General features: G+C 40.7%; 1 protein-coding gene across 9 annotated transcripts in view; it reads left to right on the top strand.

The window, feature by feature from the left end:
- ELF1 (E74 like ETS transcription factor 1) overlaps positions 1-26875 on the top strand; it is an 89807-nt gene that overhangs the window by 25014 nt on the left and 37918 nt on the right. For 7 of the 9 annotated variants that reach the window (XM_069009624.1, XM_069009586.1, XM_069009577.1 and 4 more), the window contains one exon: positions 26003-26312. In XM_069009624.1, the coding sequence (XP_068865725.1) occupies positions 26241-26312 (72 nt within the window). In that variant the 5' untranslated portion in view covers positions 26003-26240. Of the gene's footprint in view, positions 1-16403; positions 16423-24134; positions 25629-26002; positions 26313-26875 lie in introns of those variants that run through there. The other 2 variants (XM_069009633.1, XM_069009605.1) reach the window with 2 other exon arrangements.

Here is a 26875-nt window from a genome sequence, read left to right as displayed (position 1 = left end):
ATTTTGTTGTTTCCACTGACAGTTTTGGTAATTCGATGGAGTTTTGTTAGGTGTGTGAGAAGGAGCAAGGACTTTCCCCCACCATGGTGATTCAGCACAGGAGTGGCAGGAGGTGGAGTTCACCTTTCCAGCCATGGTTACAATCTGCACCATAAGCTCTGAAACTTCACTACCGTATGCCAGTGATTTATGGTGCTTACAATTTTAGTGCCACTGACGTGTTTTAGAGATTATTTGCTTTCTTAAATCTTACTTAAACGCTGCTTTCTTAAATCTTACCTAAGTGTTTCTTCACAGATAAAGTAGTTGACAGAGACTGTACATACTGGAATTTTAAGTCTTTTGCTTATCAAAATTGCAGCAGCCATGTGAAAGGCTCTAGACATTTTTACTTTCCTGACCTGACCTGGCTAACCCATGTAGAGGTAAAAATTATTTATTCTTCAATATGAGCCTGTCCTGTGGCAAAGCTTCCCACTGTGTCAGTGTTTGTGCTGAGAGGATCCCGTTGGATAGGGACCAAAGTTTATGCTTTCTTACCTTGATGTGCTTTAGGCCTTACCTGCTAGCCATGTCCAGTGTTGAGTCAAAGGGCTGGAGCTCAGGTCATTTATTTGTCCTTAAAAGAGATCACTCCTCTTGTGTCATGTGTGAGTCTGTACTAGGTTCAAGCAGGCCTCAATGTGAAAATGATAGTAGTTTTGTTGCCTGGAAAGAACCTCCAATTCCTAAATTTGCATGTAAAAAGTATTTCTCTTTGTATTGGGGGAAAAGATATTATGGTTAGGATAATCTGCTAGGAATAGGAATGCTAAGTACATAGTTTGGAAAGTGTGGGAAAGAGTTGCTTTGGGATGGATTGAATGTCACTGTCTTCTTCTATAATTAGACATTTTAGCCTATTTCTAGAACACCCTATATTTAACTCATCATAAGCATTTCTGTGTGAGTATACCAAATACATTTTTTGTTTTGAGGGGAATGTTCTGCACTTCTTGAATGTTGCCGTTAGTGTACTAACGGTCTCATCGCCTCACTTGTGAGCTCCTTCCGCATTTCTTTCACCTTCTTGCGTGGTAGTGGTTTGACTTCTGAAGTGGGCTCAGTAAAAATGCTGTCCCACACAACACTTGAGTTTCTATGCTGGAAGAAAGGGGTGAGCTTGGGTGATTCAAATTGTTGTCTGCTCTTGAGAGAAATATTTTTACATATTGTGGCTGCGTATACAGTTTTGTCATGCTGTATATACCTCTAGAGTTACTTGTGTTTTTCTTGCGATCCTTGGACAGAATGAATAGAGCTGACAGGTTAGAAGAAAACTACCTTGCTCTTCTGAACTTTGTTGCTTCTGCTGTTCTCCAGTTTTCAGCTGTCTTGGTGTTTATTCAGTTTTAAGTTGCCGTTAGGGAAAGAAGCAGCAAAATATGATTGTGAAACTACAGTTACAATTTGTGATACCCAGTGCTGACCACTGTCAGAAAATTAATATTTAACTTGCCCTTCCAACCAGACTCAATTTCAAGTTAAAAGCAAGTTTTCAAGGATACTTGTCAGTTTTCCCCTTTGTGCCTGCTACATGTGCTGCCTTACATAATTTTGGAGCTAACAAGAATAGTTTCCCAAGGATGTGATGGCATGGTTTGTTTTTAGTGGAGGCTGTCTTTCCAACCAGAAGGTGACCCTCTTAGGAAGAGCTTTCATGAAAACTGTGTCTTGAAGGCACCAGGGCTAGCACATTGTCTGCTGATGACAGAATTTGCCTGGCATTGTCCTCGGTGGTGGTGGTTACATTATCCACTCGCATCCTCTTGATGCATTTTCTGTTTTGTGCTGTCATTCCACGTCTCCAGAGCCTCTGTAAACTATTTACTCTCTGTAACTATTCAAGCTTTGTCCTGATGCCTGTAAATTAAGCATGCAAACTAGAGTATTAGCTATCAAGAAAATAATTGTGAAGCTTATGGGCTGTGGAGGGCAAAGGGTGGCAAACTGCACACATTGCAAGAATTCACTTCCCTGTCTCGAGGTGCCTCCGAACCAGCTTGTTAAGAGCTATGAGAGCCCAGCAAAGAGCTCCAGGTACTCTTGGTGGTGAGCTATTGAGAGGCCATCCTGTTGGTTTGGGTTTTTTTTAAAAAGACCAACTTATGTTTATTTCAAAAAGGGAAAAGAAGGAACTGTGGAGAGGAAGTGGCTATTTGGGGACCTTTTTTCTTTACAGAAAAGAGGTGGTTTAGACATATGAATGAAAATGAAACTTTCTATGTTGAAAAACAGTCTAAAGTTTGCTGAGGATGGCTTGCTGCATTTTTGAAAGTGCTGGTCCTTTTCGGTGAAAAAAGTGTATTTCTTTTAGTATCAGTTAAAAGCAACAATGAAATAAGTGCTTTTTGAAACAACTAAGTGAAACACAGTTTTAATTTGTCTGAAGGGGCTGTAATCTGAGCAACCTGATCTAGTTGAGGATGTCCCTGCTCACTCTAGGGGAGTGGACTAGATGACCTTTAAATGTCCCTTCTCACAAAAACTATTCCATGATTGTTACACAGAAACCATTTATTTAGACCATTTAAAAATTGACTGTGAAGGGATTTCCAGAGGGAAAAAAGCGGCAAGAAAGTTACTTTTGGCAGAATATTTTCCTATTTGTGCCCTTCTGAAATACATATATCTGATTATGAATGCTTCATGTAATGCAACATTCTACCGTTGTTTTTATAAAAAGCTAATTGTCTTTTAGTATGGTCCTTTAAACGGCATGCATTAAATGTTGTTTCAGTGGTACTGGACTAGAAATAATTCTCAACACTAAGAAATGTTGGAAAACTTTTGCCAGACTACAAGAGCTTGGACTTGCAAATGTTTTTTAATTATAACAGGAGTATATGCAGAAAAGGCTTAATGCTTTTGAAGTGATGTAGCTAGAAAGGTATATTTTGTGTCTAGATTCTGGTGTTTGTAATGTTTAAAGCTTCTCTTACAGGTGCCCTGTGTTCAGGTGGGCTTCGGAAGCATTTTGTTAATTTTTACTTCAAGACTTCATAAACAGAAAAACTGTGATGACATTTCTTGATATATGATAATGTAAAATCTGTGCATTTGAGGGGAGAGACGGTAGCAGTTATTACTTGCAAATAGCTGGGTAAAAACCCATTGCCCTGAGAGAGGAAACCCAGAACCACTGATGCATGCATGCTGCATAGATGCAACATGGCAGTAAAAAAAGGAAATATAAAAAAATCAGTGGGAAGTTTTGTGGGTTCATTTTTGCTGCCTTAAATGAGGATCTCTAGGTGGGGTGAAACTTCTATTGTGTGGAGAAAGCAGTTTCTTTCTGACAGAGGCTGCCTTGGGAGAACCTGTTACACTGTCTGTCATGAACAAGCCCGGTATTTATTAACTAGATGGGAGAATAATGCTAGCACCTTGATGCTGGCTCTGGTATTTTCACACACCATGTGCTTACAGAGCTTAGGTGCACACTGAAGGTGCTTCAGCCTCACACCAGCTGCTTTTTCACTCATAAGTGAAGGCAGTGTGTGTAACCTCCCTGGTGGCTTGGTGGCACATCCGATTAAACCCACACAGCAGCAGTTTGCGTGGATGTGCCCTGGAGCATGGGAGGGAGGTTTGGGCTAAGCAAGTTTTACTCTGGATAGTGAACTGTTCTGGAGGTGATGGGTTGTAAATCTTTAAACAGCTTATTTAGCATCTGCCCAGGCCCTTAGCTTGCCCTTAGGTAAGATTCAACAGTAAAGCTGTATTAGTTGAGGTAAAGTTGCAGTTTAAACTCCAGACATACATTTTTGTGAGCATGTAAACTTGCACCAGTCTAATTTAAAATGTGCCTTTAGTGAAACAGTCAGAGGTGGGCATGGTCATTCCTGAATGTTTCCTTGGCAGGAGCACTCATCCAGCTGCTTGAGGACTGCCATCCTCATTTTTTCTAGCTGACAGCATAGGTTGTTTCCTAGTGCTTTATTGCCTTCCCCTCCTATCCGCAGTCCAAGCTGTTAGTGAGAGCAACCCTTTCCTTATCTGGTTCAGCCAAGATGAGCCAAGTTCACAAGTCAGATGTCGATGCCACAGAAGTTGCTGGGCTGGTTGACTGAACCAGATTAGGGATTGATTTCAGAGTGGTGGAGGTGTGGAGTTTGTAAGAGCTGGGATTGAGCAATAAGGGGAAGGATGAAGTAGCACAGTTGTCCTTGGAAAAAGACAATTTTTCATGGCCAGTGCTTCAGCAAAGCAATACTTAGGATGGTTGACTAACTCTCTTCTACATGTCACATCAAAACTTGGTCTCCAGTGAATTATCTGAACACCACAGCTAGATGCTTCTGATTGAGAAGAAGAATGTGTTAACTAATAAATTTAGTATTGCCCGAAGTTATGTAGGGGAATAAGTCTCAATAATATAAAATGGGAGGAAAAGGTGTTTGCTTGTTATTTTGGGATCACATGCAAATAAAAGCTTTTGGTGAAGGCAGAAACTTGGGGCTTTTTTTGTTCTTTTTGCTTCTGTGAGAAGAAGGGGAAGGAAATGCAGGGATGAGAAATGCACTGCTGCAGTTTTGAAAGAATGTTAACTTCTTGCTTTGTTTAAAAATATTCTAGTTATTCCTGTCTGCTAAATCAGGTTATTGAAATGAAATGATGACCTTTGCTCTGAGCCTGAAACAATCCAGAAGGAAAGCAGGTGTTTGCGAAGATTAAACCTCTTACCTCAGCTAGGAAGTGTTCTGGTAGGGTTGAGATTCTAAGGGTGCCATCCATATTCTTGCTGAGACTAAAAATGTAAGAATGAGGAAGAATTTTAGAAGTTGGTTATGGTCAGTTGCCAAGAGCAATGCCGTGATAAATTATTAACTCCTTGCACTGTACTGCCTCATAGTACAAACAGAATAGCTGGTTATTGTGCTCTGCTTGGTAAGTCAACACTGTAAAAAATTCCTCAGTTATCTGGAAAATGTCTTCTTTGGGGTGTTTATTAAAGGGATATGGTAGAATTAAAAATCATATTCCCCTCTGTTGAAGGTGGTTAAAACCAGTAGAAATCCATGGAGGCAATTTCTTTCTTTCTGTCTGGGGACGTGGTCAGCGGTTGTCGGTCAGCTTGGTTTCACTTTTGCTCCTCTCTTTTCACAGTACTTTGGTGAGGTGTGGTCCCTCCTACCTCCCCAAAAAGCACACCAGAGTGAGGCAGTTAGGCTCTTAGGTGCAGAGACATGAAGCAAGTTGACTCATAGCTGTTCTGCTGGAAAAGCAGTTCTGTGGAGACCACTCCTCCCGTGTTAGCTGTAACTGAGTCAGACGAACAAATGCAGGGGCAAGCTGTTTGGAGCATGTGGGTACCTTGCTGATGCCGTGCAGTCTTGACAAATAGATTTTCAATTTTTTAAGAATTAAGTCATCCTGATTTTTGTTTTGCTTTTATAAATATAAGTACCACAGTATTTACCTTTGCATTTTTGCTTAAACTATGCAGAGTGTGGAAACTTAGATGATTTTAAGATGCCTCAAAAATAATTTATAAAAGAACATTCCTCTCCCCCACTTATATTAGCCCTATGCTTCTTACATTAAATTTCTAAGTTAATAATCTATAATTCATGTAATATATATGAATTTGCATGTAAATAGTACTTTTTGAGCTAGTACTGTAGTAATACACCATGAAAATAAATATGAGAATTTTGGAATGTTAAAATCCTAAAAAGTTACCCCTGTAGCCCCAACGACATGAACAGTTTCATGACTCAGTTTCCCTTCTAAAGTATTTAACACAGACTATGCCGCACTGGTTTCTACCAGAAATTCTATATCATCTTTCCCCAGCCTGGCTATAACTGAAGGCTCTGCTGGGGTAGAAGCCTCTGGTCCCCATCATTCTGAGTTTGAGTTTTGTTCCAGTGGGAGCTGGGGAACTGGGGGTGTCTTCTTCAGCATCGGACAGTCAGCCTTCCAATGCCCTTTCTTCTTGTAGTAAGCACGTGTCTTTGTCCCTAGGGGGAGAGGCTTTCTTAGATGACTTTTCCTGACTACCCTTCTTCCTCGGACAGGGTTTCCCTTTGTCACTGGAGTCTCTATCTAAAAACACTGTCCAGGCTACTTCTAACAACTTACTCATGTCTTGAACCCCTTCTAACTTTTGCAACTTTCCTCTTATATCATTTGAAGCCTGACCTACAAACAAATAAACTAGATGCTTTCCCCCTTCCGTTGTATCAGGATTTATGTCTGTGTATTTGGTAGCAGCTTCTCTCAACCTATTCAAAAAATCAGTAGGAGTTTCATTAGGACCTAAAATCTGTTGTTTAGCAGGACACAGATGAACTTTCAGGGTTAAAAAGAATATCCAGCTTGAGAGCAAACGATTTCTGGACCAGTGTCAGCATCTGCCACCCCAGTTCTCTTAGGAAAACATTGAATCCTGCCAGTACATGTTGCAAGATATGACCAATGTGACTTACGAACTAAGAAGTAAATCTGCAAAATGCTGTTGGCTACATAGTATTGTTGGAATCTGAGATGGAAAATACTTTTTTTTTTTTTTTCAGTTCTCCTTTTGCCAATCCAGCAAAATTTAGTAAGGTTCAGTTCATGTTGCAAGGCTTTTTTGTTCAGAAATGCTTTTGAGCAACCATTACTTTTTGTATCTTTTTTTTTTTTTTTAATTTGTTGGCTGCTTGGGGTTACTTGAATATTTGTCAAGGGTGGGACCTGTGTCTTAAGTGGATGTCAGAAGTGATGCCGAAGCAAACTTTCTCTTAGTGTCTGATGGGTCCTAGTTTAGAGCTTTCATTCTGATTTCCAAGGTATGAAGCAGTCAAGTGTTCGGTGACATGGAGGAATGTAGTCTTGTCTTTTGAGGCAGGGGACAGCTGTAGTTCTGTGGAATAACCCAGGTGGTCGTAGAGCTCACATGGGAGTGCATGAAAGCCAGGGACAAAACATGCTCTATCAGAGGAACCTAACTGAGGAATATGTTTCTAGGTTAGAAATGAGGAGAATTTGGACCCTGTTCTTTTTCAGGGAATTGCAAACTTCTGACTTGGAGATGGTTGTTCTACTAACAGTGCCAGTCACCAAATGAAGGCATTTTTATTCTGAACTGTTTCGGGATGGGGGTGGGAAGACCATGTTAGGATGGAGCACCTTGGTTCTCTGAAGGGTAAAATGTGTCAGAAGCTCCTTGAAGTCCAGTGAAGGTTTGTACTGCTTTTAAGTTTATGCAGAAAAATCTCCTAGACTATAGCAGTACATGTTAGTGTTAAATCAACTAAATATGTACTGGTTGATGTACTGAGAAATATTCTCAACATAATTACTTGGCTGACATGTCTTCTGTTGCTTTAATTGGCAACCCTGCAGATAACAGCTCAAAAGTGGTTTTCCTCAGTTTTATACTACCAGTTGCCCATTGGTGGAGGAAGGATATGAGGCCATCTTAATAATTTCTCATCCTACCTGAAAATACAGTTTTAGGCTGACTAAGGAGATGATGTTTTCTGACAGATGATATTAGGGGGAAATCTAAGACTGAGCAGAAGGCAACTTACATAGGGGCTGAGTATAGCATATTGCTTCACATAGAGCTACCATGGAAATTACAGCTGTGCTGGATTTTCTGCTTTTCACTGAAGTTCTGCTTTGTCTAGCAGTTGGTTTTTGTGCTAGCTTGAGGGTACCAAATGCTTCTTCAGGGTTTCAATTTTGTGGTAGACTAATAGGTGTGTTACTCCAGGTATTAGTGTTGGAAAAGCCCTGTAGATTGTTAACCTGTCCCCATTTCTAGGACGGGGTGGTTGTAGAAAAGGCTGGTACTGTATCTGGTGTTTTTTGCCACTCGTTGTGGTTCTTGTCTGAAGATTTCAGAAAGAAATCTTAAAATATTTCATCTGTTAAGTAAAGTAACTTGGTTTCTTGGTGGTGTACATGCCTGTTTGAGGAAGACCAGACTCTAAAACCTCCAGAGCTGGCCTGCCTGTTGTCCTGGGCCCTGTTAGATGAGAATGTGCCACCAGTGTTTTGTACCCTGCTTTGGTGGCCTTCTGGGGCCACATTTCAATACGCTTGACCTGTTTACTTCTTTACCCATCCATCTGGCTGGCTTTCTGCGTGTGGGCCTAACTTCTTTCATTTCTTTTTCTTCAGAAGGTGTCACAGAGCCTCTGCTCCTCAGGGGCGGCCACGGCCCGTGCAGGGGGACGTGCGTGGGGGCAGACCTGGCTGTGCAGGCAGGAAACACTCGCGGCTGGGCCTGGGGATCTTCGGCTGCGCTTCCTGTCGGTTAAACCACGAGCAGGGGAGCAGATGCGCCAGAGATGACAACGCTGCCGCCCGCCCCAGACAGCCATTGTGTAACCAACTGCCTGCTCAGCGGCATACTCTGTGCCCATGTGCGCGGGGCCTTGTTGTCCCTTCGAGCCCCTTCTTGAGACACCTGAGAGTAAAGATCGGGGTTTAATTAGTTCAACAGAAAGCAGGACTTGAGCTCCTGAAGCGTGAATTGTAAGAGAGTAACCATGGAAGTTATCCTAACACAGTGAGAGCTGAGGTCCAGGGTTTCGTTTTCCACAGCTACCACTGTGGGAGTTTTTAAATGCATGTGAGAAACGGGCAGGTTGGGCCGCAAGTTGTGCAATTTCACTAATATCTTTCTGAGCAGGTAATTGCCACATTACCTGACCAGTTTTTATTGTAAAATCTGTGATCTTTGGAATGATTTTTTTCTTTTTAATTATTAATTTTTTTCATCTCAATACACTTGTGGTTTTGAGACAACTCTTGCTTTCAGTTAAACAGCTTTTTAGAAGTACACAGAAAAATCACATAAAACCTTCTATTATAAACGGTGTAATTTTTTTATGTAGGTTGCATGATTTCTGAAGATATGCACATTATTGCAACATAATTAATTTATCGAAACTAGAACTCTAGTAGTATCTTTCCCAGCATCATATTTTAGAGAACCGAGTACTTTCCACATCAAAATTGTTTTAGAACTGAAACTGTGCATACATTTCAGCCTTTTTATCTCATTTGGTGGTCTTTTCTTCCTCATGTGACAGCATAGCTCCCAAAATATTGTTTTTATCTCTTAAACTGTATATTTGTTGACTCGCCAGCATTGAGTAGGGATGTCTTTGCTGCAGGATAAAATGTTTATGTACTATATGCTCTTTAAAATAGAGTGTCTCAGTCTGAGGAGCACATTCCTCAGGGTAGGGAAGAGTAGAAAGGTTCTAGGCCAGTGAGATTGAATGGGTAAGGGGTTTGGGGTTTTTTTGTTGTTATTGTATTGGTTTGGGGTTTTTTTCTCCTGCCTTGTGTGAGGCACTGTGCATCGCAGCCTGCATGAGAGGTTTTGCATGTGCAGAAGAGCTGCTCTCAGAGGCAGGCACCACTCTGAGCTCCTGGTCCCCTGGGTTTCTGCAGGGCCAGGAGCCAGCACCACAAGGGCAAAACTCGGCATTTTGCCTCCGTGAAAGGCACCAGCTCTCACATTTCTAACATAGCTGCACTGGAAGCCTTTCACAGGGACAGGATGATTCTGCTGGCCTTTTTCCCTTTCAGTTTTTGAGCACTGTTGTTCTCAGTACTGTCTTGTTTGAGAAAGGAAAGATACAAACAGGGTACAACCCTGAGGGGAGCACATAGTAAAACCTCCGCAAAACCTCTTGAAGTTTATGGCATCTTAAAAAAAAAGCATAGATTTGGGGGGTTTTACCCACACACCCACAATTCTGATATTAATTCATTGTATCTGTGGTCATAGTAAACCACTGAGACTTCACAGAAGCAGATGAAATGTTAGACAACAGAAACGAAAAAAAGAAAGGAGGGTGGAGGATAAATTAAAGGATTGATTAGAAACTATGTAAAGCAGCCTATCTCTGCATTATCTTGTTTATTGTACTAGTTAATCTTCCATCTACCACTCAGCTTTCCCTTGTGTTTTCTTCTTTTGCTTTTTTTTTGGTGGGTTTTTTTTTTTGTTTGTTTGTTTTTTAAAATTTCTTTATTGTGGGGTATTTTTAGAGTTTTGTTTGTTGGTTGGGTTTTGTTTTTTGCTTTTTTGTTTGTTTGGGTTTTGTTTGTTTTGTGGTGTGCAGTGGGTTGTTATTTCTTTTTTTCTTTTTTTTTCTTTTTTTTCCCCCTCCTGACTCTGTATGGGTTGAATGTTGTGCTGGGAGAGGAGAGGGCAGGTTAGACGTGATAGATAAAAAACATTCTGCCTCTGGTTCCTATGATAATTTGTGGGTTTTCATAACAGAGATGATGTCTGCTGAGGAGCTTCTTGCATTATGAGGCTGTGGTGCTGCAAGAAAAGCTGGAATGTTTGTTTCCCAGAGACCTCAGTGAAAATTGTCAGAGGGCTGGAACAGCTATCCTGTGAGGAATGTCTTAAGAGAGTTGTTCAGCCCAGAAAAGAGAAGACTCCAGGGAGACCTTGTTCCAGCCTTTCAGTATATAGATGGGACATACAGGAAGGATAGAGACATTACCAAGTCCTGTAGTGCCAGGAAAAGGGACAATGGTTTTTGACTGAAAGAGCAGAGATTTAGATTGGACATCAGGAAGACATTTTTGACAATGAGGGTCGAGAGGCACTGGCACAGGTTGCTCAGGGAAGTTGTGGATGTCCTATCCCTGGAAGTGTTCAAGCTCAGGTTGGATGGTGCCATGAGCAATGTGATCTAGTGACAGATGTCCCCATTGACGGCAGCAGGGTTGGACTTGGATGATCTTTAAAGGTCTTTTCCAGTCTAAACCATTTTCTGATTCTCTGCACTGCAGCCTGCATCAAATCCTGATAATTTAGCAAAGTCAAATGTAACCTAAGGAAGGACCTTTCTTCTTCAGGAGATGCAGCCTACCTTTGCTCCCATTCATTATATGGAAAGCTTACAGCAATCTCAGTCCTTTCTTATGGAAGTGTTAGAGGTTCTTAGAATGAAGGAAAGGTAGAAACAATCTTATTCTTGTGGGTCAAGTGGGGAAAAGCTGCTGTAGGAGAAAATTTTTTCCTGGTGATAGAAGCTGTGTGGGTGCATGTCTCCTCAATGGCCCTTCTGTGTACAACAGCGTCAGGGTTTCTCTTTTGGGAAGCATGAGTGGACTTGTGCAACAGTCCCATTCAGACAGGGCCTGAGAGGGGGCAAGTGCATGCTGAAATATCTGTATTACTCGCTCTGCAGAGCCGAGGGGCGGTAGAAAGAGGTCTCCGGGTTTGTGAGCCACTGGCTGCGGTGAGGTTGTGCTGGTTCCTTTTGCAGAATGAAACCAAGTTGGGCACACAACTCAGCACAAGGTAATGGGGAGATTTTGTGTTTTCCCCAGGTCATTTGGTTTCCCTTCCAGCCCTGCCTGCTGCCTTGCTTCCCCCCACAGCTGGGGAGTCAGACTGGCTCACAGAGCCCTGTGGTAGGGGCTGTAGCTGAATGGCACAGGCATATGTGTAGCAGCCACCTCTGATGCCTTATTTAGTTCTGCAAAAGACATGGGAGCTTGCATGACGAAATGAGGAAGAGGTGAGGCTTGAATTTCTCTACATCTGGTTTGTGGGAGCTCTGAAAGTTCCCAGAATACCCTGATTCTGTAGGTGTTTTCATGCAACACTCATAAATTCTGTGTCAAGTTCATTTCATTAGCAGTGAATTTCTGAGTCTCCCAGGAGCAGGTGTGTGCTCATATGAGAGTGACTTAGGCTTCAGTGTACACTTCCCCAGACATTACGAAATGAGAAATACTGGCCTGTCCAGACACTGCCTTCCCTGGAGGGACCTTTGCAGACCCTGCTCCTTTTCCATAACACTCTTAAGAAAAAATTTTTTTGCTTTTTTATTTTAATCTTGTTGGTCTCTAAGTTGTGCTTTGTCACTATTTGAAACGCCATGCTGGGAATTGTTAGTCTAGCAACAAATCAGAAGATAATTTATATTCTCTTAATAGCCAAGTTCAATAGTTTGAAATTCCCCAGACTAATAGTCTCTCTTCTTAATCCCACCCCATGCAAATACTTTAGAACATGAATTTAAGCTACGCTGATCTGTAAAAAGAAAAATGTACAAATGGCATGGGAATACTAGTTTCTGTCTTATTCCGCATAGCTGCAAGTTAATGTATTTATTATTGTAATTATGCTAAACATCATGAAGCATATGCATTTTCAGAATAACCTGAATGAATACATTGCATTTCAGAGTGCATTAAAATTGGGAGCTTAAAAGCCCCAAAAGCTAACTTTTAATTATGTCTTGAGTGAATGTTCTTCTTCACTATAACTGTGTAAGCAGTCTCTCACCTTGAGGAGGTTTTAAAGGCATGATTTTAGATATTCTCTGTTTGGTTCTTTAACGAAGATATTTTTCTGCAGACATTTAAATGACTTGGGTCTGTAATGTTATGTCCTGGATAGATGTTCATTACAGTAGAAATGTCTGTACTCTTCATACTGTTAATGCTGCTGCTCCAATTCAGGCAGCCTTCAGCACCTCATTGATTTAACCCAGCAGCGGCTTTTGGGGAAGGGCAATACTGACCAAATTAGGTGAAGGGCATTATTTTAAAGAAGACATTTGGTTCAGGACTCTTACTGTGCAGGATTAAGAAGCAAAGGCACCATAATACTCCAAGTCTATGGACTGGTGGATGAAAAGCTGGACGTGACCCAGCAATGTCCATTTGCAGCCCTGAAAACCAACTGCATGCTGGGCTGCATCAAAACCACTGTGGCCAGCAGGGTGAGGGGTGTGATTCTGCCCCTCTGCTCTGCTTTCCTGGGAGCTCACAGTTCTGTGATTGTGTGAAAACAGCACAGATCAGTGAATTTCTGACTTGGAACCTGAAAGGTAATGATTACCTTTTGAAAAGCTGGCTGCAATGAGACAAACATATGCAAGAGGGAAATAAGAACAGTGTAGAAGCATTTGCCTCTCAAAATGTTATTCTTAAAGCATTTCAAGTGAGCAATGCTGATGGTAGTAGGGAGAAAGAAGGAAAGATGATGACCAAGACTGGAGATAAGAAGCTCAAACCTGCAGTTTCTGTGAAGGGATGAAAGAGTTATCTCTGGAAGGTTTAGAGACAAGTTAATTGCATTCCTTTTTTCCGTGTACAATGGGGAGATACTCAGTGTGTCTTCACTGGATGAGATTATTGGTATAACCTGCACGTAGAACTCTTTGTGCTATGTGCTCCACACCCTTAAGTAGTTGACTGTCTAGTGACAAGTTGGTTTGTGTACCAAACAAGTTACAGCGAGAGCCTAAGGTCTGGGTTTTGTTGGTTTGGTTTGTTTTATTTTTTTTTTCTTTGTTTTGTTTTTTGAAGTCCCTCTGGCTATGTAATAACTCACATTTTCTAACCAAGACCGTGTCCCTCCTTCCATGTCTCAGTGCTGTTTGTGTGTTGGTACTTTCTTAAAGTTGTATCCAATCTCAAGTTCAGTTTTAAGCTAATGTTATGAAAGTATTCCTTGAGTTCAGAGCAAACGTGTCAGCACGTGACTTTGCTCCCTTTCCTGCATGGTGCAGGACATCTTACTTATTGTTTTTACTTGAGAATATCTGGAGTATTTTGTTCCTTCTTGTCTTTCTCTTTGGTGAGCTGTGACGCTGCTACAAATTGCCCATGCAGAAAGCACATACCAGCCAGAGCTGTGACTTGTGCTGAGGGAAAATATACAGTTACAGCCTTCCAACCCAAATTAGCCTTCGCCCTTCTGCCTGCAAGTTTAAAAGCTTATGTCCCTCAGTCTATAATTTTCAATAAATTTCAATTTTTTTTTTGTTAGGCTTTAGATGATATGTGAGTTGCAGCTAGACTGATCTGTAAATTACAGTACACTGGAAATCAGACAGAAGATTTCACCTCAGAAAGGACTAACAAACGTCTTGGGAGACTGTCTTAAAGATGTTGAGTTTGTTTTGGTGTCTTGTTTAAGAGACCAGATCCTGGCCTATATAAATTCTGTCTGAGCTACCCTAAAAAACCCGTTTAAGCTAAAAATCAAGTTGAATGCTCTCGTGCTAAAAAACTCCAGGCAGTTATATTAGAAAAGACAAGCACTGAAAAAAAACTACCCCAGACTCCTCGTCAGACTTGGAGGTTAGTGGGAGGGAGTTCAGAAGTCTGACTGGCAGCCCTGACTTTCCTGTGTGCAGCTGTTCCTTATCAGTCTGCCTGATTGTAGGTATGGTTTGGTACTTTGCACCTTTTCTTAAATCACCTTTCACTCCTGTTTCTACAGACTTTTGAATTAAGTAATTCTGTTTGTGAGATATTAGGAGGTGTTGGCACTCTTTCTTGGGTTGGGTATTTTTGTTGCTTTCTGGGGTTTTTTGAATCTCTATGAAAGCTTAGTGCAAGTTTCAGCTTTGTGATTTTGACAGTAGGAGATGTGCCTTAATTTTTCCAAGAGATGTGCTGATGAAGCTTTGTCTCTCGTGTCCCAGCCTCATGAATAAATCCCTACCTGTGTTAGGAATAGCGTTGGAGACTCTAAGCCCTTAAAACCAAAAAATTCACTGTAGTACTTGCCTTAGTTCACTCATCAAACTGTTTCAGAAAAAACTTCTGAAAAGAAGTAATCTCAATTTTTGTGACTGAATGGGTGACAAAATGGACCTTTGGGGATGTTTAGGGAAGGTGTGTGTTGGGGCATTGTATGGGCTCTCTGCCTGGTTACAGAGTGCAGAAAACAGACTTCTTGCCTGGTGCAAAAGTTCTCACTGATCAACTCCTGCGGTATAACCACTGGAAATGTGTGACTGCGTACTTAATTTCTTATATTTATGGGTAGAGTCAAATGAGGATCTTTGTGGCAAATAGATTAAAAAGCTTCAGGCATGGTTTGCAGAAACATGTTTTAACTGATAAGCTTTATACATAAGACTGAAAATCTCATATATGTATCTATATATTTTACCCACGTGTCATTGTTAACCGCAGTGCTAACTTTAATATAAATAAGTGTTCTTATAAATGAGTATAATCTCTCAAAGACCAAAATGGTTGTTCAGTGCTGAGTTAGAGTAGCTTATAGGTAAGTGTTCATTGCAGTGCTTTGTGGTATGGGCTGTACTCTTTCTCATTACAAGCCCTCTTAGCCGTTCATTTTTTGCTTTGCCTTGATTGGGTCTGTGATTCTTATCTAAAGGAGTAAAAGTTACTTAAGTAGAGATTTAGGTTAAAGCAGCTTGTAATTAATGTTCTTCTTGTGTGTTTCATCTCTGCTCTCTTGAGTTAGCTTGCTTGTAAGAGTGTAATGGTGTATCGCCTTATATTCTCAGCTTTAGCAAAATGGACCACTGGTCCCAAGAAGGAGGATGCCTGAACAACCCTGGATGAGTCGTAAGAAAAACAGAGCTTTAACAAATAAATACGTATAAAGTCCAAGATGCATGATGAGCATGTAGGAAAGCTAAGGTACCTGTCATAACACATGAAGTACCTTGTGTAGTCCTCTGAAGCAGTACCTTTTTTGCTGATGGCCATGGGATGGCCATGCATCTCGTGTAAAGAGGGAGATTGCTGCTCCTTTTCTTTCAGCATTGCAGTGTTTGACTTGCCACTGTCTAAATTGTAGGCCCTAGTCTGTGGAAATAGAGTTTGCAGGACACCTTCCAGGAAGGGAAGTTGGGCTAAAAGCCATCAGGGAGATGGTGGAAGAGCCAAGCCCAGGGCAGCAGCACAGAAGGAAGCCAGTGGTGCTGTGGAGCCGTGGGCTGGAAACACCATCTCCTTGCACCATGCTGGTCACGTGCTGAGAACACGCCTGCCTGCCTCCTTCTCTAGCAGCAAGGTCTGAGGGAGACAAGGATTAGTGTAATTACATGATCTTGAACCCAGAAGGGGGATTGGGGTTTCTCAGACCCGCAAGTGCTTCCAGACCAGGATTCTCATTGGAGGTAGGGTCTGCAGGTTTGTTCTTGTGGGCATCTCAGAGCCTCTGTTCTTGGCGTAGCCTGCTTATGTTCTGCAGTTCCTAAAATGAAATCTCATGCCATCCTGTAGCTGTGAAGTAAGAAGGAAAAACGACTCCTCTGTTGCAAATGTTTTTTAGGTGATACATTCTAGAATAAATGTTTGTCCTGTTGGTAGAAAGGGTTAAGCACTGAAGGCAACAGGTATAGGCAGACTTAGGTATGTGATACGTTCGACTGTTTTGCAAGGTGCTATAAATGTTGGCTCCCTGTAATCTGATACCGGGGGTAGGACAGGCTAACCTAATGGAGGAAAATAGACAGCAATGTAAAAGAACTGGAAATTCAAGTCTAGCTGACTAATACCAGCCTGCTCCAGAGGCTTTTGACTGTTCATTTTGCTGACAGCTGACAGCAAATAGAGACAAACAACAGAAACATAGACTAATCTGCTCTGTATTCATACAGATTTTTAAAAGACACTGCAAAGGTAAGACACTTTTATGTTTCTCAACCTGGCACTTGCCGAATGCAACCTTGAACATACATGTAGCCGACAAGGGCAAAGTATCAAACTGAGGCTTGAAGTTCAGATCTGTGAGTTTGGGAAAGGGGAGGCTTCAGCAGGTTCTGTGTGGGTTAGTTTGTGCCCTGTTCTAGTTGGTGCACATCAGTTAAATTTAGATTTCTGAAACTGCTCAAGTACTCAAACATAGAAATGCAAATCACACAGCATTTCTATGGCTATGTCAGAGAGTAATTTTGAACTTAATAAAATTTTTTTTGCACCAGTTTGTTGTGCTTGATGGTCCAGTTAGAAAAGTTTTTTTTAAGAATTAAGTGCAAAAGGAAATCCACAGAATGCTAAAAATCTGTGTTGCAGAAGTTGTAATGGGGTTTTTACTGAGCTGGGTCCTGTAGCAACCTCTGCAGAATGCTGAAAAAGTCCTGTGGGAGTTTAACTCCCTGATCTAGAATTACTGACTCTTGGCTGGAAGAGGTTGCCTGGAATAAGAAACTTTTAACTTGAACTTGATCTCTGCTGGCCTCTTTTTTTTTTTTTTTTTGTTTTCCTCTTTAACGTATATAAATTGTGTTTTCATTTATAGTGCAGTTAAAAAAAAAGTTATTGTTTTTGGCCATCCATTTTTCTTTGGTAAACTTAACTTTTACCTGCAGGTGCTTTAAAAATAATGACTGTCTTACTAATTTATTGGCGAAATAGTTTTTAAAGAACAATTTACAGTTTTCAGTCAGTATTGGGTACAGACTGGCAACTGGTAATTTGTGAAGTTTGGCATCCTACCAAAGCAATTATATTTAGTTTCTCTGATCTTTCTTCCTCCCACTGCCACTACTTCATTCTCCTGTGTGTATGTGTTAATCAAAAGAGCAAAATCTTTCAGGGTCAGACAGTTCTTCCCCCCTCCACCCCTCTTTTACAAGTTTCCTCATATCCTGTTTTAGCTGTCTTGGAGCTCAGCCCTTCAACTCTTTCTGTATTGAGATCTTTCTCTTGGAAATCAGTGAAATTTGACTTATCTGCAGCTGTGTTGTTATAGATGCTTATAGGCTTGTGGTCTTAATGCTCCACAAAAGGTGCTATTAAATGCCAGAAACCACTTAAAGGTGCCTTTTAAAACATTTCTTTTGTGTCACTGGAATAGTTAATTTGGTTTGCAGAAATTTCTGAACCGGATTTGGGATTTCATCAATTTACTGCTTTCTCCATACTTTTTTTTAAAACAGCTTTTTGAGATTTTGTGCAGTGTAAAAAATAGTAAGATATATTTGATACTAATGTTACTTATTAATGCTGGTAATGTGGTTATCCTATTACAAGACATAAAACCTGTCCTGTCTCTGCAAATTTACTATTGGATAAAATAGCATATACTAATTGTTGTAGGAGAGGAGGTAATGAGAGATCTTTTGTTTTCCTTTCTCGCTGTACTTAGTCTAGCTCATCAAGAGGTAAGTGATACTAAGTGGGCACTTGCAGTGTCATATCCGACTTGTAGTCCGTCTATTCTGGTTTTGCAGTGTTTAATATATTACTGTTTTTCTGGTGGAGAATATGTGAACCCAGAAGTGAACAGGTAACAGGAATAAAATGACAGCAAAATCCTGCATTTAGAGATGTGTGATTGCGATCTGCATTACTGAAGGTTTGTCATGTGTTAAAACCACTCTTTTCCATTGTTTAAAAAGAAATCCTTATGTAAGGGGGCTGGTTTGGTCTAATTAAATTGAGCTGTTTTTAAAACATTTTACAATTTTCCTAAGCTTTTGACTTGTCATGTCTGTAGCAAGGAGTTTGAGCAAGTACATCTAGGCCAATGCATTTTTAATTGCTTTCCTTTCATCCTTCCAAAACTAGTTGCTTCTTGACTTAATTGAATGTCTCCTTGTTCTCATTTTATCTCATTTTATCAGCTGGGAAATATGATCGCCTGATTTTTTCCTTTCTTTACCAATAGTGATGAATTAACTACAAAAGGCAGAATCAAGAGGCAGACCAAGTTAGTGACTGCCAAGAGTCTTGGACCAGCAAACCACACTTCCCAGCCTCTGCATTTATTGGGCATTAGCATGCATGTGTGCCGTTATGCAGTAGCAAGAGGAGGAGCAGGCCTTTGCTATGAATTGTTGTTTTCAGCTGGTCCTTGGATCCAAATTACATTGCTAAACCAGGCCATGCTTCCAGAAACATTCTGCATAATTAGGTTATTAGGATAAGGGACCTTCAGATAACCCTACAGAGAAGTTCTTAGAAAGACAGGCGGTCGTGCTGTCAGTTGCCAGGGAGCTTGGTGTGACACTGTGCTTGTGGCCAGCATTTTTCAGGTGGTGAAGGCCTGACTTAAACCCCTCTCTCCTTTTTGACAGTACCTATGCACAGATGTTAGCTTTCCAAGACCAAGATGTTCATGCTGCCCTGAGGTGTTGGTGCTGCTCCATTCCCCTGGCCAATAGAATGACTGTGGAATTCTTGCAGGCTTGGCAAACTGTGTGATCGCCCCATGCACTGCCTAGAGGACACTGTCCTTTTTGGGGATGGGGGGGGGGGACACCAGTTAATCTTGTTTGTTTGGATTTTAGTGGGTATGGGGAAGATCAAGCTAGATATTTTCCCAGCAGCCCTGGGATGTTGATTAAGCAGCAGTGGGTGGAGCTGACTGAACTGGAAGCAGAGAAGGAGGACTCTTGTGTATCCTCTCGTTGTATAGAGATGTGGGAGGTTGTGGGGGTTTTTTATCTTCGGTAGGCAAAACAGCTGCACCAAAAGTTAAAAGTCAAGTCAGTAGAAGGGCATGCATTTTATACGTGTGCTTTGGTGTATATGTGATGCATGTGCACATGGCTGTAAAGCGGGGTCATGCAACTGCAGCTGATGTGTGTGAGCGTGTGTCCATGCAGGCAGGTAGAGTGGGGGCTGTGCAGTGCAGCAATGTTACATGGCTTTTATCTAACTGTAGTTGAAGTAAGTGGTTTATCTGTGACCTGAGGCTTCAGTAACCCAAATTCAATCTATAAATTCTCAAAGCCATACAGGTAGCCAGGTGGTGACATAACCACTTCTAAAAATTTCCCCCTATCTTCTCTTTTAGGTGTCTAATGTGCCAAAAGTTGGGCAGCTGTAGAATGATGTTTGAATCCACTGAACAGTTTTGACTGCGGGCTAGGGATGGAACGAGAGCTGGGGGCTGGCTGGCAAGGAGGAAAAGAGGTCCAATCTCTCACATGATTTGGGGAGGAGAGGTGGGATGGAGTTGTCATGTCCCATCTCCTTAACCTCTTCTTATGCTATGCAGCCAATCTGTGGAAATGCAAAATCCAGTTATTTTCATGCCTGGGGAGTGGGGAAGCAGGAGAGGGGATTTGGACTCTCTATTCCCCCTGGAGTGTCCTCGCTCTCTTGCTTTAGGTCAGCTAACTTTTCCTGTTGAGTTGGCTCTACTTTGCTAGAGCAAACACTTAGTGAAGAAGTGACTAAAACCCAGCCTGCCCTTTCTCTTGCCCTATCAAATAAGGGAGGCTTGCTCTTAGCAGATGTTCAAATACTTACTTTGGAGCTCAGGAGCTTCAGTAGTAAAGCTGGGGAGAGCCTATCTCGCCTCTGTATCTTTTAGGTCACTTTTTAGGCCTGGCCTGTTGGTGGTAGGCTGATCTTTTGTTGCTGCAGCATAAATCAATTACTTACAGTGCTATGTATCTATACACCTACACTGATTTGGGGCTACCTTGACACACTGAGCATGCTGGCTGGAGAGGATGCAGAGATAAAAAAGCCTCAATCATGCTGTAATTTTTTTCAGCTTTCCCAGCAGTGCTCTGCCAGGTTGCTGGGTTTGGGTATAACAGCTGTGTTACATAAATGTGCTGAATAAAAGGGCCTTTAAAAAATATGAGGGAACATGGGAGATTGGAAGAAAAGGGTTTTCAGGGGTGGGGGAGTCTGTAAACAGTGCTGGAGCTATTACTGTTAATAGTCTGGAAAGGAATCTTGCCTCAAATTAAATATTCAGGCTAAAAGAGGTAGTTGCAAAAAAAAGGATGAAAATGAGATTTTTGTTTGGGTTTTTTTTTTTTTTTGTGACGGCAAAGAGCTTGTTGCTTGCGTTTGTGCTTTTTGCTCTCTTTGGAGTAAACATCTTTTAATGTTGAGTGGGTTCATTTCACTTCTTTAATATTGACTGAATTGTGTGTCAGTTTGGGGTTTTATGCTTGTTTATATTTAAGAGATGAACCCTCTTACTCTCTGTCCTCCTTGCTGCATATGCACTGGGAGCCTGTGGTGACACAGGCTGATTTCCAGACGGGCTGCAAAACAGGGATTTATTGATACTGATGATTTCTTTGTCCTTAATGAAAGCTCAGCAAAGGTCACTCTGTTGGCTTTTATTATGTCAGCTGCCCTTTGCACAGTTTGCCCTAGGCAACGTGGATGCTCTCAGAAGATTTGAGTCTGTTCCTTATGTTGTTTCTTTCCTTCCTCAGTGCTACCCTCTTACCATGTTGTTTTTCTCTCTTCTTTAATTTGTGTGAGCAGTTGAAATACTGAGCCTTCAAAAACTTTCTGTGCCAAATGACATGTTAATTTGTTCTTGTCATTTCATCAACTGCAGATGCCCTGGGTCTAAGGACATGGTTCAAAGCCCTTGATCTGTGCAAATTTGTAATATTACTGAATAGGAAAAATTAATCCATGAAGAATGACACAGAATACTAAGGTCTTAACATTTATCCTTAGTGTGGACTATATATAAAGATCATTGTTGGTCTGGGATTTCTGGATTAAGAGAACTGTGATATCATTCAGCTTTGCCCTCCTTTTTAAGAAAACCTGAGTCTACGATGATACTTGTTCATTATCTTAAAAGGAGGTGACTCTTCAGAAAGTGAACTGACTCTGGGTTGAATTGTCCTTGACCTCCACTGGTAGAATGGAGTTAGAAATTTGAGTGAAATGCTGTGGTTACCATCCATGTGTTTGACCTCACCTGAGATAGTTTTCAGTCCTTCTGTTCAAGATTTCCAGGTGATGTCTTTAATCTTCCCTTTCCTCTCATTCACTCCTCTCTTTTTCCTGTATCCAAGATGGTGTAGAGGAGGGGTTCAACTTTGTTTCTGTCAAGTCACAACTTTGACATTTCTAGGCTAGAGCTAATGCTGCAGACTGTCTTAGGAAATCAATGGGAAATCTCAATCTCAAGTGATTTGTCCTTGTGTTGAATGAGTGGAATTGTTTAATCAGTAAGCCAGAATTCAGATCTGCACTTGAGTTTTAAAGCAGCTAAGCTGGTTCTTATTGTAAATGTACGAATAATCTTACTAATTTCATGAGAAAGGCATTGCAGGATGATTACAGTCATCTTTAGTAAACCTAAATGGGACTTGATTCAGTAGCTTGCTGGAAGCATCTTCCAGCTCATCTGGGATGCTCTCATTACCAAGACTTGAGTCTCCCAAGCTCATAGCTGACCTTTAGCAAATTTTTGGGTTTCTGCCTGGTACTTCGATGCCTGCTACGCCTGCTCCAGTGTGGTGCCATCATCTTATTTTGGTGTTCTGCATTACAGTGCTTGAATGCTGAGGTAGTATGGCCTGTACTGGCTCATTTTATCAGGATTTGAAGGAGGATTCCAACATGGAGCCTAGTTGCAGTATTGCAGCTTCACTGTTGGGACCAAAAACGTTGGCTCTGGAGGTATTTCTTAGCAAGCTTTGTTGAAGTGGCTCAGCAGAGCTAGGACTAACTGGAGGGTATAAATGGTGAAGAGTGGTAGGGAAAATGTTGCTGTCTAGCTGATGTCTAGGACAGAATCCTACAGTGCATCTTCTGGGATGCCAGAGTAGCATGTACTATGACTGAATGTGTTTTTTGACAGGCTGATTGAAGAGCTTGTTTCTAGGTGTTGAAATCAGTGGGTGAGGGGAGTTTCCAGGGGGATTGAAATAATTTTTTTTGAGTTCAGTTTCAAGGATTAAGCAAAATTAAGATGTTTGTTTATATTGCTGTGCTGTTTTTTATAATATATTTGTACAACAATTAGTAAAAATGAAAGCAAAACCTTACTTCCTCCATAGTTCTGAAAATTTGATGTAAATTTTATGATAATGTATATTGGGTTCCCTTTCTCTTAGGGCTATTTGTATGTAGTCAAGGTTACTGTGTATATGAATACAATTTCTGCATTTTATGCTGTTTGCAAATAACTTATTTTCTACTCGCAGATGTACGTAAAATCAGGCAAGGGATAAGTGGCATTATATAGCAAAAACAATACTCGTGTTTGTGTTAGCCTATAGACAGCAGGACCCTGTGATAGTTGGAATAATGAAAGCACAGTTTATAAAAATAGATGTGGAGGAAAATATAGCTGGTTTAGAATTCTGCTGGCTTCTGTGAAAAGCTGCTCTTGTTTTCTATATGGCAGAGAAAGTAATATGGGTTAAAGGAAAGTACTTTTGCATTATTTTGCTGTGCTGTTGTTGCCCAATAGATAATTTGCTATTTCTATATACTGCTACAGAAGTAATGAAAAATAATCCTGCAAACAATAATAGTCTGAGTCCCTAACCACTGCAAGGTTAGATATAAAAGCTCACTAAAGCCTGTTCACCTGCTTGTCTCTGACTTTGGTACTAATGTTATCATTAGATGTTTCTTTTGTAAGAAGAATGTATCATTTGACTTTATTTATGGAGCCCTTAGTGGTTTTGGGGCCAGGGTATAGGGGAGAAGGAACAGTCTCACATCACTGCATCACCACAGTGCAGAATTCATAAAACAGCTTTTGACTGACTGTTCCTGCAGTTCTATCAGATGATTAGGAGTTTCATGTTAGCATGAAGTGTGACTGGTTTAAGTAGTGTTTGTGTGGATCAAATGCATTATGCTGCTGCAGTCTCTTAAATCATATTAAATCATGATAATTAGTTTTGCATTGAGAGTTCTGTTGTTTCTTTTTTAAAATAAAAAATAAGGAAATATTTATTTATGGCTTTTAATAAGTTTACTGCCACAGCTTTTGGGTCTTATGTATTTAGTGTATATTTTGGTATTGTAGTATCTACTGAAAAACATTAATATTTTACAGAATAATGAATAACCTGGCACTAATGGGAGAAAGTGTCAGTTCCCAGTGCACATGGGGAACTTCTAAAATTTTTTAGGGTAGCTTTGCCTCCAGTTTTCCTTATATGTAAGCTTACCGGGTAGCCTGGGTCTCTAAGACATTCTTTATCCCTATTTTTACATTGAGTCTATTAGTTGTTACTGACCTTAGAAAGTTACTGGATCTTAAGGACTTGTAGTCCTTGTTCATACATGTGACTTCAGTCAGTGTAATGGCCATGATTATAAGCCTTTGCAGTATTCTGGCTCTGGACAATTAGCTTAACCTCCGTTTAAACAGAAGCCTCCATTTGGACAACTGAGGAGGTTCTTGTATTTCCCTGTTTGCCTTGTGGTCCTTTACAGTGAAGTTGCTCTTCACTGATTAGAGGGTGTGGCTTAAAATATTATTTAATCTTGTTGGACAGTTAAAATTTATTCTAAACAGGAACCTGAATAATAGTTGTACTTCAATAAATTTCCATACCTGTCTTCTCTTCTGAAAAAGTTGGTATATCCCTGTTGGCATGGATTGACCCACTTGAATCGCTGTCCGTAGGAAATATTAAACTATATATTATATAGTTATGTACTTTATTTTCAGGCTGGTATACAGAGTGGTAGGAGTCTAGGATGGGCCAAGTTGGGCCACTATACTGGCACTATACTGGCAATGTGTGTCTACTTCCTAATGGCATCCACATCTTCTAAAAGGCAAGGCCAATTAACTAGATTTAAGGAAGTCACCCAGGATTATATGATTGCATGTAATGCTTTCAGTGTCATAACCCTGCTGAAGTATGGAGAAAGCCTTGCTGACTCTTCAAGTCAGCCAGTAAAATGGCAAGTGCTGAGGTTGAGCAGTCATGGTTCCTACAGTACTTCCTTCTCTGTTCGTGCATACAACTCTCATTAAAGCAAATATTATATAGTTAAGGTTGTGGCTACTCTTACAAACAGCTAATTAGAGCATGCTTTGGAAGTCGGGGAGGTTCTCCTGTTTGCATAATCTTGGGTTTGGGTTTCCTGATTTCTTAGAAGGGCAGGATCTAGTGACTTAAATGCCTAAATGCTCTGCCATCACTACTTAGGAATTTGGGAATACCACAATCTGTGTAGGAAAAACAGCTGTTACATTTCCTAGAGTAAAGGGGAGTACAAGTCTCTGACATGATCCTCCCTAATTAAATTGCTTGGCACTGGGGAGAGGAAGATGCTCTTCATTTTTTTGAGTTTCAGCCTACTGTAAAAACAAGGCAAAGTTAAACCTCCTGTACAAAGGCAGCTGCTAATCCTCACCAGTGGCACTGAAGTTGGTTTTCCTGAGGGTCTCACTCTGGATGGGTATGTGTTAGACCTCTGCCCCTTATTCTTTTGTCACAGCATCTCCTAATCAAAGGCAGTTCAAAGAATTTTGCTCAAAAAGCTAGGAACCACACATTTTGCTTCCTTTAAAATATATGGATTTAAATTCCTAGGCACCAACATACTCCTTAGGTTCCTAATTTTAGACACTTGTTTCTGTTATTCTTTAGAAATGGTAGATTTTTAAATTAATGTATGGGTCACCTGAGTTGTACACGAAGAGTTCTTTTTGCGCTCGCCTCTTTCCCCAGAGGTGGTGCAGCAACCTCTTGGTCAGCTCACCTTAACCGCGTTTACCTTTGGCCTGATGAGTAAGTAACAACATGGGAGCTGTGGGCACTCAGCCCTTCACTGAAGCTGTTTACATTCTGTAGTTGGGGATTTTTTTTTTTCTTTGTACTGTGCAGTTTTTTTGCCGGTTCTAATTTGCCATGACGTGGTCAGTGCTGTTTCCTTCCGGCTGCTTGCGAGACTCTGGTAGAGATAAGGGTACATTTACAGCACATTTTTAACATGAAGCTGAAGATCTGCTTCATGCAGGAACGTGGGGACTCTGTGGATTGTACAAAGAATTTATTTATTGGTTTTGTCATTTTGACACGGGGATTCAAGATCCAGAGCATTTGACTTGCAAAACAACAACTTTGCTAAATTTGAACTGTGTGTGAAGAAGAAATGTGATATACTTGGGATATCCTACAGCTGAGTAGGTCAGTCTAAGTTTTGTATTTTTACTTTGAAGAAACTGTGAAGATGAGAGGTACTAATGAATGTGAAAACTGCATATCCAAATCAAATGAAATACAGATTTTCTTCTTGTTAACTTTTGTAACTTTTCCTTAGTATCATGCTTTTAATATGAAACACTTGGATGTCTTATTTCCTGAAACAGTTCTGTTTCTGGGAATGAAAGTTCACATACATTAATCAGTAAAAGAGACCTTTGGAGACAAAAAGGTGTCTGACTTCCTTGGACGTAGATAGAACAGTTATAATATGCGGAAAGCTTTATTACCACTGCCACTGTTTCACATTGCTAAAGTAATAATTTTTTAATGATAATTTTTCATTTTTCCCTTCACAGTGTTAAAGGCTATTGAGGTGGGAAGAACAATTCAGGAAAGGATTTGCCTTGGTTTGTTTTGCTTTGAGAAGAGAAGAACCCAGGAACACTGATGCTCTAAGAAATACGAACACTGATACTCGTTTCATTTTGTGATCCTGCCTTTCTGCCCAGCTGGACCTCAGTGAAGCTCTCTGTTCTTTCACATTCAAGAACATTTTTCTTTGTATGTGGAGCTGAGACCTGGGAATGCGTTATTATGGCAGCAGTTGTACAGCAGAATGAGCTTGTGTTTGAATTTGCCAGCAACGTCATGGAGGATGAGCAGCAGGTATGGGATGGTGTAAGAAACCATATTTGTACAAGTTGGTGCTAAGAGTATTATGAAACACGAGGAAAAAATGTGGTGTAAAACACAAAAAGGAAACATTGAGGTCATTATTGTTGCAGCAGATCTTTGTGCTGTTTCAAAAGCTTCCTGTTGCTTCCTGTAACTTGCATGCACAGAACAGAAATTGGTTGAAATGTTATAACCTCTGCAGTATTGTAGAGATATCCTCCTCCCAAAATGTTTTTCCTGTTTTTCTGATTTGTGCCAGTAGAATCCATGCATGTGTGATGTAGAATTCCCAAAATTACGGTATTTTATAGTAGTTTCAACTTCTCTAGTGCGCTAGGATAAAATTCTGAGTAGAAGTAATGGTCACACTGCAGATGACTGGAAGGTGCAGTATGTACCTGTTCACTGTTATTTACAGATTGGTTTCTAAATTGTGTTACTGTATGCTGGTTATTCAGAAATAAGCTTGAAGGTAATTTCAATTGGTTTCTTTTACACTGCAGGGAAAACACCTCTGTTTCTACATGAGCAGACTTTCATTTAGGTGTTGATTA

The sequence above is a fragment of the Aphelocoma coerulescens genome, chromosome 1 (genome assembly GCF_041296385.1).
Source record: "Aphelocoma coerulescens isolate FSJ_1873_10779 chromosome 1, UR_Acoe_1.0, whole genome shotgun sequence".
Lineage (NCBI taxonomy): Eukaryota > Metazoa > Chordata > Aves > Passeriformes > Corvidae > Aphelocoma > Aphelocoma coerulescens.
Note: the sequence above shows the minus strand (reverse complement) of the source record. Positions and strands in the feature narration are given on the sequence as shown.